Source organism: Ipomoea nil, unplaced genomic scaffold (assembly GCF_001879475.1).
Source record: "Ipomoea nil cultivar Tokyo-kokei standard unplaced genomic scaffold, Asagao_1.1 scaffold0869, whole genome shotgun sequence".
Taxonomy (NCBI): domain Eukaryota; kingdom Viridiplantae; phylum Streptophyta; class Magnoliopsida; order Solanales; family Convolvulaceae; genus Ipomoea; species Ipomoea nil.
The window spans coordinates 658,425-675,680 of record NW_017617297.1 but is presented as its reverse complement, the minus strand read 5'-3'; the positions used below and the strand labels follow the sequence as shown (position 1 = coordinate 675,680).

Genomic DNA, 17,256 nt, shown 5'->3' with positions numbered 1-17,256 from the left:
ATACACCTTTCACAAAAGGGTTTGAGTCTTAGTGCGATATGATGCTTAATGGTATTTGTCTATTCCCTCTCCGGGTTCTCGAATCTGCCTCATACAATGGTGGAGGAGCCCTTTTTATAGTGGCTACTGACTTAAAGGCTTATGATGGCCGATTTAAAGATTACATTCAATGTGCCGAGCCGTTGGGCGACGTTACGGACTCTGCCAACGGCTCTCTTTGGGTAGTAACTGGCGGACCGAGCCCGGCTTTTAATGCATCAACGGCTCCTTGTCTTAACTGCGTTGAAGGCTTCCTCAACGGCTCTCTGGACCGAGTCCTCTCCTAGATCGGGCCTGGGCCGACTCCTCGTCCCGTTTGGCATTGGGCCGTCCTTCCGGTCTCTGAGCTGGGCCTCCCTCTTTGGACCCGGGCCGAGTCCTGGACTCGGCCTATGCATTCTTTCTGGGCCTCTTTTCTTGGGCCGGGGTTCTCACCCCATCATTTACAAAAACACTTTATTCTATATTAATATTAATTTTTTAGTATAAGGTATTACATTTTTATCTCAATTCGACTCGTCTCACATACAAAAATTCATTAGATGATCTCACACGAAATTTTATCATGATAAAACTCTCTCAAAGCCCATAAACTCTACAACAAAAAACACACAAATCTCCATAGTCATGGAGCATTTGAATCACATGCTCTTGTACATGTACGCATACATACATAATAGAGTGACGTTTGATTTAATTTATGTCTTATTTAGTAAAATAGTTAGTCTATCAATCAATTTTGACTTGTTTAATCACTATTAGTTGTTTGACTGGTTAAACAACTAATATAAGTGTTTGGTTAATTAGCTTTTTGTAACAACTTATTACTCCAAAAGTTAAAATTAAAAAAACTTTTCAAAGCAACTTTTTTTTTTTTATTTATTAGCTTTTGAAGAAAGTCATTTTTGCATATAATCAGATATTAGCTAACCGCTCTAATTTACCAAATATCATTTTAAAATTAGTCAATATTATCAACTAGTCAAACCCACTAACCCAATCAGCCAACAATTATTTACCAAACACCCCTAGTAGAAATAGATATGTGATTGCTCCCTATTTAATTTTTGCATATAGTATCATACAAATCTTGAGAGCCATTCATTTACATTTATAATTTTACCATAATTTTTACATAATTTGAACAATAAAATCATCACATTCATTAATTAAAATAAATATATAATATAAAATTAGAATTTTAATGGTGTCGAATTGTACTTAGTACGACCCTAGTCTCTATAAGTATTTGACAAGATTGAGTGGTATTGATACAATTAAATATAATTACATAGTTATATTAAGAATAATTTGATATTATTCACTGTGCTTTGTTTGTGGGACATGCTTTTTCACAAGACTAACCAGTCGAGTGCCCACAGGCCACAACTATTGTCTCATTTAAATAATTAAGTTTGTCATGGAATTCTTTCCTAGGGCGATTAAAGATTTATGGCAAAAACTTCCCGCATATACTAGAAAGTATTACAAAAGAATAATCACTGTAATATTTTTGTAAATATTAATTATAATTTTTAAATATATATTAATTAAAGCGTGACACAAAGAGTCAATACTTTTGCTACTGGAGTTTAAATTCATAATATTCAATTTGAAAAAGTCAATTCCATACCACTATATCACAATGTTATTAGCACATTTAGTGATGATTAATTGTACATTTAAAATCTAAAAATTATACATTGCGATTCACTAATCTCTTCTTACTAATTAAACCTCATTATAACACCAATTTTTATATTTAGAAAAGGTCTTAGTTTCTGAAGAAATTTTCTTGAAATAACTTTAAAAAACAATTGGAAAAAGTGTGTCTAAATCACATGCGTGGTTATTGATAATATATATAACCGTAATACTTACTCAACTGGAATTGATGTCACTGTCAAACTCATTCAAGCTCGAAATTGATTTTTTTATACTAAAGTTACCAACTGGCAGCGTTTGCTGTGACTTCATCAACCTTGCGGGGTATTGAAGCAAACGTAGGAGGACAAGAGAGTAGCAACAATTGGTTGAGCCTCACCAGACAAGATCTTTGATTCCTAAGACATTTAATTGGCACGTACTGCTTGCCTCTTCAACTGATTCCATCACGATAAGTGGTTGTTCCGGCTTAATAACAACAATATTTCTCGTTCAATCCCCTATCTAGATCAAATGCAAAAAATTTAGTACAATTGCAGCTTTATACAACTCAGATTTCAGGATTGATTCCTCAAGAGTTGAGAAATTTGTCGAGCCTTCAATTTTTTTTTTTTCTGGTTGGGAGAATAAGATTGATGCTAGTGTGCATCATTGACTCCCTTTAGCTTAGCGCTCTCTCAGATATAAGTGAAAGAGATACGCCAATGATGTGATTTTGCCCTTCTCTATAACTTCTTTTGGTATATTTTCAGCATTCAATTTGTGCAAGTAATGCATACTCATTCTTCTAACGCTATTTATGTTTGCAACTCATACAACAAAGCCAACAATTTTAAATCTAACATAATTATGAAACTTAAAAAAAAAAAAAACAACCCCCCAAAAATAACAATACTATTGTTGACCTATTTTAGGTTTAAATATGTTCTTTTTGCAAATTAGCACGAGTAACCAAATTGTACATAAGACACTACCAACAAAAAGAAGCGGACAAGCAGTAAAGATAAAAATAATGACAAACATATCCAAAAGCGAATTAACAAAACTTAAAGTAATTCTAACCAAAAGTAGTATCTATTACCTAATACCATACCAACTACAACAAGTATTTAGATAATTGTTTTTAAAAAGTACAAATATTAATTTTAATGTCAACTATAATGAACTTCTCCTATATATAATCTTGGAGTAAATTTCAATTTTGGTCCACTGTACTAACTATTACACTTGTGTTAATTGCAACACTTGACTTTCAAAAATGTTAATTTAGTACCTTGACTATACAATTCTTATCAATTTTGGTCACGCCGACCAAATTACCTGCCAAATGTGACTGGAAAAAATTAAACCTTTTTAAATTTTTTATTTATAAGGGTAAAACGGTCATTTTATGTTTAAAAAAAAAATGAAAAGCTATTTGCTTCTTCTTCTTCGCGCACCACGCTCACCGCAGGGAACGGCGTCGCGGCGAGAGGCGCAGGATTTCTTCTGAGGGCGACAAGGACAGAGAAAGAAAAAGGAGGGACAAGAAGCGCCAGAGTAAACGGAAACATGAAAGTTGTTTCTTTCCTTGAAGCTTATTAAGCAGAATGGTGATCTTGTCTTTCTACTGCCATAAAAAGCGTGTCCTACACTTGAACGTGTGGGATCAATAATTCACTCCCACACGCAGCTTCAAAACCAACATCTTGATAATTCTGCATTGCAGAGTAATAAGCAGTCAAAGTCACCAGATGCTGATAGCCATAATGCAAACTTGAGTTTGCCAAATGAAGAGGTTGACACTTATAATGCTAATTTAAGTCTACCTAATGAAGAAACCTCAGCTCCAAAAAAGAGGATGATTGGACCTGCGATGCCATTTGTTGAATTACTTGATGCTGCTGCCATGGTGGCCGGCGGTGAGCGTGGTACGCGAAGAAGAAGCTGCAAATAACTTTTTATTTTTTTAAACGTAAAATGACCATTTTGCCCTATGAATAATTTTTTTAAAAAAAAGTATAAGTTTTTCCGGTCACATTTGACCGGTATGACCAAAATTGATAAGAATTGCATAGTCAAGGTACTAAATTAACATTTTTGAAAGTCAAGTGTTGCAATTAACACAAGTACAATAGTCAATGGACCAAAATTGAAATTTACACTATAATCTTGCATTGATATACTTTGAATTATTTATTTAATTACAAACATTGAAAATTAACTTAGTCGCGCAATGCTTGTGTAAAACTAATACAATACACTAAAAATGAACATGTACCAAAAGATAATAAATATATCTTCTTTATATTTATATAGAGTAAATACCTAAAATGGTCTCTCAACTATAGCTAAATTCACAAATTGGTCCTCGACTTTCAATTTTAACCAATTAAGTCCTTAACTTTGCAATTTTAATACGATTTGGTCCTTCGAACACTTCTCATTAACGCCGGCGCCCGCGCCGTCATTGACGATCTCCAGAAATACCCGCAGCTCTCACCGGAGCACATGGAGGCCTCCAGGATGACGTTGCACCGGTTAGGAAACACGTTGTCTTCTTCACTCTGGTACGAACTCAACTACATTGAATCCAAATGGAGGATGAAGAAAGGCCACAGGATTTGACAGATTGCTTTCGACGGTGGATTCAAATATAACAGTGCGGTCTGAAAATGCAACCGGAACCTTAAAAAATCAACGATGGACCATGAAATTACATATATATCCTAAAAAATCACAGTCAACAAACAGTCAAATAGACGGAGGACCAAATCGTGTTAAAATTGCAAAGTTAAGGACTTAATTGGTTAAAATTGAAAGTCAAGGACCAATTTGTGAATTTAGCTATAGTCGAGGGACCATTTTGGGCATTTACTCTATTTATATATAATATAAAGCAGAATCTAGCCACAAAATTTTTTCCTCAAAGTGTGAATGCATTTTGATAGAAACAAGATTAGCAAGTATGAATGCATTAATTGTGTGGGTAGATGTATTTATACATATTTTTTTTTATAAATTATATTTTATTATTATAGCTCTATCTCTATATATATTAAAGCATAATGAAGTATGCAAAAAAGTTTACTGTGTTAAAAAAATTCAAATTCAAATAATAATACAAGTAACAATAAACTTTAAAATCAACATAATAATAGCATAATTAAACTTTTAAAAATATTAAATATTACATTGTATAGTTATACATTTTTAATCAAACTAATTCTGAACTCAAGAACTCAAGTACGTTTTTACATTTCCACAACTATTACTTTCTTTAATAATTCAGACAACGTCAAAAATTTAATTGATAAATTTGTTAAATTAATTAATAATAGTTCATGCATTGCATGAGACAATTACTAATTAAAAAAAAATTTACAATATACTAAAATAAATTTGTATCAAGAATCCATATATTTTAATATACCATGATACATGGTCTAAGCATTGTCCCAACCCCATGCTACCAACTGCCGACATTAATTTATTTATTGAATCCGTGCATTCATTACTTCTATTCAGTGCGTACTACCTGTTTTGGACTGCATCCGTGATTAAGGATTGAATCTCATCAACAGGAGCAATCTCAAATGATTGGGAGTTTTTTTGTGTACAGTAAACAAAAATCTAATATCTGTTAATTAATTAAGTCATCAAAATTTTCATCATGATTTATTCTTTCACAAATTGTCGATTCGAAATATGGAGACGTCTGGAGTGTGCGATTCCACATTTTGTCACAAGTATTATTTATTTTCATTATTGCCAATTTACACCCCATCTACAACAATGTATGTACAAGTACTTCACCACTATAACTTTTACCATCATCGCATATTTTCACTACTACTTACTTATCTATTCGCTCAAACTTATCTACTCTCACCATATCATTTCAACTCGGAAAAAATTGACTATTTTAATCTATTAATTATATTCATATTGTACGCTTAGTGAATGAAGTATTATCATATATAAATTCTTTCGTTGTATCATGTGTAAAGTAGCCATGGTATAAATGAATAAGTCGATAAATCAAATTTATATAAAAACTAACAATCACAACAATCATTTTTGTCAAAAGGATTGAAAACAAATAAATAAACTCTAAATATTAATATGAGGGGTGGTTCAAAATAAATAAATTAATTAAACACTCAACATTAATATCCATATTTTGTACAGAGAAAGAATCAAACTCCTAATATTAAGTATTCAAAAAAAAAAAACAAAAAAACAAAAAAAAACAACTCCTAATATGAAAATTAAGATTTATATAAATAGTACAACATTTCACTAATTTTAGAATTCATTCAACTGTACGTACGTGTTAATTAAACATTGACTCCAATGTTCCCAATAAACCTAAACAAATTGCTCATCATAGAAACTTCACGGCACTACATAAGATACATCCTCCCGGGGTCCCATTTTATATGTCTAATTCAATTAATAAGACTTAATTGACCAAGCATATTGTGCTCAAATAGCATATAGTGACCTCTCTCATATGGGAGGTCATGCGATCAAATGTCGGTAAAAACGTTGTTGACTCTTTGTGACTAAGTTGAGAAAGTACAATATAATAGAGTCAGTAACATTCAAAATAAAACGAAGAGGATATATATATGGCAAATTATTGTAGATCATGGTTCAAAACGACGTCGTTTCGATGTTTTAAAAAAATTCCTTATTTTGCGCGTGTGTTAGAATAATGAACATTTTAGGGTAAGATAATGTATTTTATGAGTTAGAATAATATATTTTATGTGTTAGAATAATATACTTCATATGTTAGAATAATGTATTTTATAAGCTAGAATAATGTATAATGTACTTTATGTGTTAGAATAATGAAATTTCTTAGGTAATATAATGTATTTTATGAGTTAGAATAATGTATTTTATGTGTTTTTGGACTGTGATCCACACAGCTATGTGGATCACAGTCTACACAATAATAATTGATATACATATGTATGTGTGTAAGGCAAATTATGCTATGGACCCAGGTCCGAAACGCGCGTCTGGAATAACGGTGCTGTTAGTGGCACTGTTTCCTCAGCCAATGATTTATTTATTTATTTATTTATTTTTTTGTTGTGAATATAGAGTTAAAAATTGTGAATATAGATTCAAAAATTGTGTTATACGGTTAAATATAGAATTCTATAATTGTGACACCCAATAAACCAAAAGACCTAATCCATATAATCAAGCAAGGGATGAGCGCTAGTAGGGGAACAAGAGTTGTCACGATATAAAATTGAAATTCATAAGTGACTATAAGGAGCCAACGACTCCCTCTCTTATAGAGTTCTTTAATTGTGAATATAGAGTTATAAAATTGTGAATATAGAGTTATGCAATTGTGAATATTGAGTTCTGTAATTTTATTTATTAAGATCTAAAATTGTGAATATAAAGTTCAAAAATTGTGAATATAGAGTTCAAAAATTATGAATATAAAGTTCAAAAATTATAAATATAAAGGAACGAATTCTAAAGACAAACAGTAAGTTAACAGCAAGGTACGGAGTAACATTTTTTTTTTTTAAAATTCAAACGGTGTTGTTTTAAAACTAAAACGACATTGTTTTGGACTCGGATTCACCTTACAAGATGGACACAGATACATGGCATAATTGAAGTGTGTAAGGAAAAGAAGAAGTCCGAGGCTTAGGGAGCAAGAAAATGACCGTACGCTACATGATCAATTTAATTTGTTTATAAAAGAAAACGTCCGGTCTTAGGTGGCCATCTTTGATGACATTTGGTTGGCCACATGTCTCTTAACGTTGCAGAAGTTTTCTATTCCTATATTTTAATCTTTGGAGTATAATTTTTTTATTTCTTCTTTGGTTCTATTGTTAGTTAATATTTTAATATTAAAGGACATTTTATTTTTAGGAAAGGATTAGCAGAGTGAGTGGAACATTATTCAGGTATTAGAGGATCATAGATTTTTTTTTTTTTTTTTGAAAGTAGAGGATCATAGATTTAATTCTTACTAACATCTCCAAAAATTGGTCCTTAATTATTACAGTGAAACACAAAAATGAAAAAATATAAAAAAATGAAAAGAAAGTTTAATTTCTTGAATATAATATATTATATGCCTTTAAGAGTTTGTTATATTGGGGGCAACTCTAATCGAATTAGTCAATATTAACTTGATAATGATAAATGAACCAGTTTTCGGAAAAAAAAAATTGTTCAAAGGAAATATCCAAATCTGTATTCTGGGTATTGATATTTCGAAAAAAACAGATCCATGAACAAATTTGTGTGTATATTGTACGGATTCATCTTGGAAAATAATCTCAGAAACTGGTAATGTTGGTATATATTTCCAGAAAATTGCTCAAAAATATGAACATAAAATTTATGCTCTATGATTGCATCATAGAAAGTTGTATATATAAATTCACAGATTATATATACGATCAGAACATATAATCAGATGTATAAATTCACAGATCATATAAATATGCAATTTGAAGCATCTGCAAATAATAAGGCTTAGAAAACTCTTAAAAGTACTGTTCATCGGGATTGAGCGGCTGATAACGTGTTGTGATGTTGTCGTTTGTGCCCGTTGGCCTATAGCTCCTAACCGGTGAGTGTAAGAATTGAATCAACAATAAGAAGTAATAGACAGAGAGAGAAGTGAGTGACATGATTTCATTTCCATGGCTTCCTCTTACAAAAGGATTACACACATATATAATATAGAATAATAATGGCATACATAATGGGACATTAATATGTCTGTTACAAACGTTACAAAATAATTGCCACCATTAATATTTACAACAGTTTGGTTCGTTTAAACTTCCCTAGAAAAAATTTTATAATCTCTAATATATCTTTCCTATAAATAATCATTAAAGAATATATATAACAAACAATCGAGAAGTTTAATAAATTACTTGTAAAATTAATAAAACATATGTCAAAAAATCATCAAGTCATCAAATTAATTAAGTACGCTAAAAATTAAACTCAAATTATATATGAAGTACTGCATATATATATATATATATATATATATATATATATATATATATATAGAGAGAGAGAGAGAGAGAAAATTACACTTTTGGTCCTATGACTATAGTGTGTGTGTTAATTTCGATCCGTAACTTTTAAAACTAACAATTTAGTCCTTTAACTATGTTTTTTTTAGCAGATTTGGTCCTCGCGGCCAGATGTTGCCTGAAAATTGTAGACCATTTATAATTATTTAATTATGAGGACAAATAGGTCATTTCAAGTCATTTATTCTTCTTCCTCCTTCGTTCCTGCTGCTTGTCGTTTGCTATGCTCACCGGAGCGTGGAGTCTTGCAATGCCGGTTGAAGCGGCGATTCGGTGAAGCCTGAAGTAGAAGAAGTCAGCAGAGGAAGTAGCAGTCGCAGCAGCAGAGAAAATTAACAAGATATATATGCAGAAAGATGGAATATAGTAACAAGTATTTTGAATTTTTAGATTAGAAATTCAGACTGAGAAGGAGAAGAAAGATGAGATTTTCTCCACTGCGTCAGAATTTAGTACTCCATGAGGCGTCTTCTAATAGCTATTTTGAATTTTTAGATTAGAAATTAACAAGTATCTTGAATTTTTAGATTAGAAATATCTGGAAAGTTTCAGGGCCATAAAGATGAAATATAGTACTCCATGACTTAATCTAGTGTGTTTGCACACATTTAATGTGTGTTCGCACACACTTAATCTAATCTAGATCATTAAAAGATATTAGATGGATGCACATGATGTGTTCTCACGTGCTCACCTAAGTACATGTTCTCATATGATCCTAACTCTCTCTCTCTCTCTAAAGATCGCGTTCAGGTTCGAACTGCCCGCACAGGAGAGAAATGAGAACCATCAAGCGCGCTCCACGTGTCCTGCACCAATAGTTATAAATAGGTGAACCTAGGTGAAAGTAGGTGCACTTGTAGGTGAAAGTAGGTACACCAGATCAATGAATGTTAACAAGACAAAATTACATGCACTTGTAGGTGAAAGTAGGTGCACCTGTAAGTGATTTTACCTGCACTTTTTACTTGTAAAAGTGCACCAACTACTTGCGCATATAACGCATTTACATGCACCAAAGGACACGTGGCGAGCACTGGATGGTTCTCAGTTATCTCTTGGGTGGCTGTTCTCACCAGATCGCGCCCCTATATATATATATATATATATATATATATATATATATATATATATATATATATATATATATGTATATATATATATATGTATGTATATATATATATATATATATATATATATATATATATATATATATATATATGTATATATATGTATATATATATATATGTATACATACATACATACATACATACATACATACATACATATATATATATATATATATATATATATATATATATATATATATATATATATATATGACTACTATATATTACCATAGGTGCTTTGAAAATAGTGGGAGAATAAATTTTATTGTTCTAGTAAGGAAATAAATAGTAGGCCTCTCAAGAGATTTTCTACGTATTGCAACGGAGACTATAGTCCGCCCTTGAGGAAATTGGTTATCAATATTTGTGAATGGGACCCGTTCACTTCTAAAACGAGAGTTTCATCGTCTAAGAGCGCGGTCTGATAGCTTAGCTAGAAAGTTTAAAATTTCTTGGGAATTTAAAAGGTGAGTATATTATTCCCACATTTGGTGCAATCTTTGACTTAGGAAAGTTCGAGCCAATGGAAATTACATTCTTTCCTAAGTCAAAGATTGCACCAAATGTGAGAATAATATACTCACCTTTTAAATTCCCAAGAAATTTTAAACTTTCTAGCTAAGCTATCAGACCGCGCTCTTAAACGATGAAACTCTCGTTTTAGAAGTGAACGGGTCCCATTCACAAATATTGATAACCAATTTCCTCAAGGGCGGACTATAGTCTCCGTTGCAATACGTAGAAAATCTCTTGAGAGGCCTACTATTTATTTCCTTACTAGAATAATAAAATTTCTTCACCCACTATTTTCAAAGTACCTATGGTAATATATAGTAGTCATTTGAACCCCATGCCTAAATCTATTAAATAGCTAATACAATAAAGAAATATTTTATATGACAGTCAAAATTTCCATTTTGTTATGACCAATTATAAATCTTACGTATCTATACATGAAAAACATTAAATATTTCCATTATATAATTACAAATTTAAGATCCTATATACCAACTTGTGAAAGTCTTCATCCATGGTTGAGCTGTAAACTTCCAATTTAATTTGTTTTTATTTTAATACCATAATAAAAATATTCCAATCAATCACATTGAATTGAAAAAGTTCATGGAAAACAAGGACAATCAGCTATAAATACACCACTCATTCTATATTATCAATACACTTAATCTCTATATCTTTGTGAGTGAATTATATTTTTCTTGAAAATGTCTAGCAATAATAGTACGAAAAGGGCGGGTAGAGGTAGACAGAGGATTCCCCTATCTCGAATTGAAAATGACGCTCATCGTAGTGTCATCTTTTCGCAACGTCGCCGTGGTCTTATCAAGAAGGCCAACGAGATATCTACATGGTGTGGCGTGGAGATGTTGTTGGTGCTTATTTCCCCTTCTGGCAAGGCTTATACTTTCAGCAAGCCTAACATGGATACGATCCTAAAAAATTATTTTGGGGATAATCCTTTGGCACAAACCAATTTTGCCGAACAACACTTGCGTGCTCAGCAGGAGGTCAACATGCAAATTCAGTATTCTCGAATTACTGACCTTGAAATGCAAATTCAAGATCAAATGAAACTAAATCATGCTTTGCGTGATGCCAAAAAAGCAAGACCTCCTATTTCTGATCTTCCATTATCAGAGCTACAAGCCATGAAACACCGCATTGAAATGCTTCGATCTTATGTTTTGCAAGCAAAAATGAAAGTTCATGCACAAGCCATAATTTCTCATGACGATGTTGGTCCTAGCGGTACTAGTGCCCTCTAATGAACTATTAAGAACCAAATGGTGACGGACATTTCCCGAGAAACCTAATCAGAAGAATTAAAATATTTGTGATATCTAGCATATTTATATGTTTTTTTCATAACATTCAAAAAAAAAATATATGTTTTTTTCATATCATTTTCGTATTTTATTTGTGAACAAAGAAAATTGAATAAAATATAGAAATTCAAAATTCTTGAGTTACAGTAGTATATATCAATGCGGTGTGAGTACAAGTTTCTGGGATATCCTCTGATTCTTCAATTAGATGCCTTGAACACTCCACCATTGAAGGGCCTCCAGGTTTCAAGTGGTTTGATATTCAAAGAAGGACTTGTATATATAGCTTGTTCTTCTTGAAGGGCCTCCGGGTTCAAATGGCTTGATCTTCAATAGAGGTTTGGATCAACATGCATTTTGGAGGAGGAGGGGTTTTTACTTTCAGGATCACATTTTTATTGTGATCTCTGAATACTTTCTATGATTTTTTCTAAGATGTGTGATTACATAGAAATGAAAGGTCATATTTATAGCTGTAGGATACAGAGTTTTGATAAACTCAAACTCTTTTGATATTATCTAATTAAACAAATTAGATAATATCAATATTATCCAAAATATTTTAAATATATTCAAATATACTAATATTGATAAATAATCAATATTTATCAAAATTTAAGTGTCTACATTATTATGTTTTGAAAAAGTTATATACAAATGATTGCTTAATGATAATATGATTGCACATGTGCATTCTTGTTATCTTTTAATATTCATGTTAGAGTTTTGATATTTTAATAAATTATTTATGGCAATAATATATTGGCATTTACTTTAGTTTTTTGTTTTGTCAAACTTTTTTTTTTTTTTAATGTTACTAGCTCTATTACATTGTAGTATCTGTTCATATACTTTCTCAATCTACTGAAACACAAAGAGCCAATAACGCCTCCACTGAGGCTCGAACTCATAACCTTCCAAATGGAAGTCCAACCCGGATACCATTAGACCACATAGTCCTGGTCAAACAGTATTTACTCATTTGTTTTGTCAAACTTAATTTACTCAAAAGTACAAAGAAAAAATAAAAAAGAGAAAAAAAAAATTCCACATAGGAAGGTAACAAACAGTTATTGACGAAACTAACAATAATGGTGTGTTTGGTTCGCACATAAGAATTGGAATCGAAATAGGAATCAATGACTTGTTAGTGGTAATGGGTTCTGATGAAAGTATTTTGCATGTTTGATAGTAGGGTGGAATTGGAATGTTTACTAGTATTAATGTTTGATTGTGTATGACCCTATAATTAGAATAAATGTTTTTAAAATACAAAAATAAAAAAATCAAGGCAATTGATCATAATATAATGACATCCAAAACATCAAAATGAACAAAAAAAATTTAAAAATCTAAAAATATTAATCCAAACTTAAAAATTAGATTATCAATAAGATGGAATGATACCCATTTTTAATTAGGGATTGAAATTTTTAATTGAAGCGGTAATCAAAATTCAAGTTATGCTATGCAAAGTTGTCAACCAAACACTAACTATGATTTTAATTCATATTTCTAATGTATAAAACCCATTAACCAAACACACCCTAAGTATTTTTATTTTTTTTTTCTTATGGAAGTGTTTTGTTTCTCATGAAAATTTGTTGCTTGATATGCAATATGTTCCAACAAGTTGTCCAACAACATGTATATGTTGACATTAGCTTCCGCCACGTGATGATGACTTAGGAAGATAAATAAAAAGGTATTGAATAATAAATATTGATATTTCTCTGGTTATCCATTCTCATATACAAAAAAAGCTATTTAAATTAGATAGTTATACTAATGCTTGAAATAACTAAAGAAACAAAATTATCCTAGTTATATACTAGGCAATGGTTCTTCCAAATTCAATGAGCATTTGAAGTCATTGATTTCACCCTTATTCTGTACAACAAGCTAAGTTTCTGCAAATTGTCAGAATCTCTGATTTAATTAAACAGTTAATATATATGTACAATGCAACAGATATTACTTCAATTTCCACCATCTTTCAAGCCAAAGGTTATTTATATGAAGTACTGCATATATATATATATATATATATATATATATATATATATATATATATATAGTTACACACACATACGTACTGCATCGTTATGTAATGAATCATATTGTATCCTTGTTACCAAATTTTTTTATATTTATAAGAGACCTTTAACCTAAAGTTAAAAAAAAAAAAAAAAAAAAAAAAAAAAAAAGAAGAAGAAGAAGAAGATAAATACATAATTGAATAAATTTGGTAGATTTCTAGCCACCCGGGAAAAAATCATACCTCCTTTAGGCGGGATTTACTTTCCTTAATATTATGGAATGTAATTTTCATTGGCTCAAACTTTCCTAAGTCAAAGATTGTACCAAATGTGGGAATAATTTACTCACCTTTTAAATTCCCAAGAAATTTCAAAATTTCTAGGCTATCAGACCGCGCTCTTAGACGATGAAACTCTCGTTTTAAAGGTGAACGGGTCCCATTCACAAATATTGGTAACCAATTTCCTCAAGGTCGGACTATAGTCTCCGTTGCAATACGTAGAAAATCTCTTGAGAGACCTATTATTTATTCCCTTATTAGAATAACTTGTATTTTCTTATGCGCGATACGCAAAAATTAGGTGCCCAATATTAATATTTTATATTAAGTTTTTTTATATTTAAATTATTATAGGGAAAATTATAAATAATGCCCCTCTATAATATGTCAACTATCAATGTCACCCCTGAATTATGAGTGGTGTAAATGTTACCCCTCAATTAACAAAACGGTGCACATATAGCCCCTCCCGTAACGGACATGTGGTTCCCCGTTAGTGTACGACACCGTTAAGTCGGAGTAAATATGTAATTTAATTGCTTTTTCCCTCCCTCGCTTCGAAGTACCAGCGAGGGACAGCGGTAGGGAACCACAGGTCCGTTACGGGAGGGGCTATATGTGCACCATTTTGATAATTGAGGGGCAACATTTACACAACTCATAATTTATGGGTGACATTGATAATTAACATATTATAGAGGGGCATTTTTTACAATTTTCTCATTATTATAAATAATAATAATAATAATAATAATAATAATAATAATAATAATAATAATAATAATAATAATAATAATAATAATAATAATAATAATAATAATATAGGAATGTTCAATTCCATTAATAATAATAATAATAATAATAATAATAATAATAATAATAATAATAATAATAATAATAATAATAATAATAATAATAATAATTTAAACATTTTTATACATTTGATATTTATATGGTAGGAAATAACTCCAAATTATAATGTATAAATATTATTATTATTGAAGAAGATAAGAAAATATATGGTGGATGCATGTGCATGGTAATGATAGTGGAAAAGATAACGGAAGTTATAACGATAGGGGTATGTTTGTCTAAAATATTGTAAAGTACAACCTGTATAACATAATATATATATATATATATATATATATATATATATATATATATATATATATATATATATATATATATATATATAAAACTTATCGGAAAAACGGACATAAATGAAGGATATAACTTTCATTCACACTTATATGTTTTTAGATTAGATAAAATTTCTTCTCCCACTATTCTCAAAGCACCTATGGTAATATATTGTAGTCATTTGAACCCCATGCCTAAATCAATTAAATAGCTAATACAATAAAGAAATATTTTATATGACAGCCAAAATTTCCATTTTGTTATGACCAATTATAGATCTTACGTATCTATACATGAAAAACATTAAATATTTCCATTATATAATTACAAATTTATGATCCTATATACCAACCGGTGAAAATCTCCATCCATGGCTGAGCTGTAAACATCTAATTTAATTTGTTTTTATTTTAATACCATAATAAAAATATTTCAATCAATCACATCGAATTGAAAAGTTCATGGAAAAACAAGGGCAATCGACTATAAATACACCACTCATTCTATATTATTAATACACTTAATCTCTATATCTTTGTGAGTGAATTATATTTTTTAAAAAAAAATGTCTAGCAATAATAGTACTGGAAGAATGGGTAGAGGTCGACAGAGGATTCCCCTATCTCGAATTGAAAATGATGCTCAACGTAGTGGCACCTTTTCGAAACGTCGCGATGGCCTTATCAAGAAGGCCAACGAGATATCTACACTGTGTGGCGTGGAGATGTTGTTGGTGTTTTTTTCACCTTCTGGCAAGGCTTATACTTTCAGCAACCCTAACATGGATACGATCCTAAAAAAATATTTTGGGGATAATCCTATGGCGCAAACCAATTTCACCGAACAACACTTGCCTGCTCAGCAGGAGGTCAACATGCAAATTCAGTATTCTCGAATTACTGACCTTGAAATGCAAATTCAAGATCAAATGAAACTAAATCAAGCTCTGCGTGATGCTGAAAAAGCCAGACCTCCTATTTCTGATCTTCCATTATCAGAGCTACAAGCCATGAAACACCGCATGGAAATGCTTCGATGTGATGTTTTGCAAGCAAAAATGAAAGTTCATGCACAAGCCAAAATTGCTCATGATGATGTTGGTCCTAGCGGTGGTAGTGCCCTCTAATGAACTAGTAAGAACCAAATGGTGACGGACATTCCCCGAGAGACCTAATCAGAAGAATTAAGATATTTGTGATATTTAGCACTATATTTTTTTTTATATCATTTTCGCATTTTATTATGTTTTGAAAAAGTTATATACAAATGATTGATTAAGAGATAATATGACTGCACATGTGCATTCTTGTTATCTTTTAATATTCATGTTAGAGTTTTGATATTTTAATAAATTATTTATGGCAATAATATATTGGCATTTACTTTTTTTTTTTGTCAAATTTAATTTATTCTATAGTACAAAGAAAAAAAAAAAAAAAAAAAAAAAAAACCTTCCACATAGGAAGTTAACAACAATAGTTATTGACGAAACTAACAATACGCCATGTTTGGTTCGCATATGAGAATTATAATTGAAATAGGAATCAAATACTTGTTATGGTAATGAGTTCTGATGAAAGTATTTTGCATGTTTGGTAGTCGGGTGGAATTGAAATGATTACTAATATTAATGTTTGATTGAGTATGATCCGACTCTATAATGGGAATAAATGTTTTAAAAATACAAAAACCAAAAAAAAAAAAAAAAAAAAAGCAAGACAATTCTTCATATAATATAATGACATCTAAAGCATCAAAATGAACAAAAAAAATTTTAAAAATCTAAAAATATTAATCCAAACTTAAAAATTAGATTATCAATAAGATGGAATAATGCCCATTTTTAATTAGGAAATGGAATTTTTAATTAAAGCGGTAATCAAAATCCAAGTTGTGTTCTAAAAAGTTATCAACCAAACACTAACTATGATTTTGATTTACATTCCTAATGTATAAACCCATGAACCAAACACACCCCAAGTATTTTTGTTTTCTCATGGAAGTGTTTTGTTTCTCATGAAAATTTGTTG

The 17,256-nt window shown here is 30.7% G+C and overlaps 2 protein-coding genes across 2 annotated transcripts; both read left to right on the top strand.

Moving 5' to 3' along the window:
• The first annotated feature begins 11,142 nt into the window (after window positions 1-11,142).
• Window positions 11,143-11,703, top strand: LOC109178746 (agamous-like MADS-box protein AGL61). The gene has a single exon (XM_019328288.1). The coding sequence runs from the start codon at window positions 11,143-11,145 to the stop codon at window positions 11,701-11,703; it is 561 nt and encodes a 186-aa protein (XP_019183833.1).
• A 4,115-nt stretch (window positions 11,704-15,818) lies between these two features.
• LOC109178745 (agamous-like MADS-box protein AGL61) lies at window positions 15,819-16,352 on the top strand. Its single transcript, XM_019328286.1, has one exon. The coding sequence runs from the start codon at window positions 15,819-15,821 to the stop codon at window positions 16,350-16,352; it is 534 nt and encodes a 177-aa protein (XP_019183831.1).
• The last annotated feature ends 904 nt before the right edge of the window (window positions 16,353-17,256 follow it).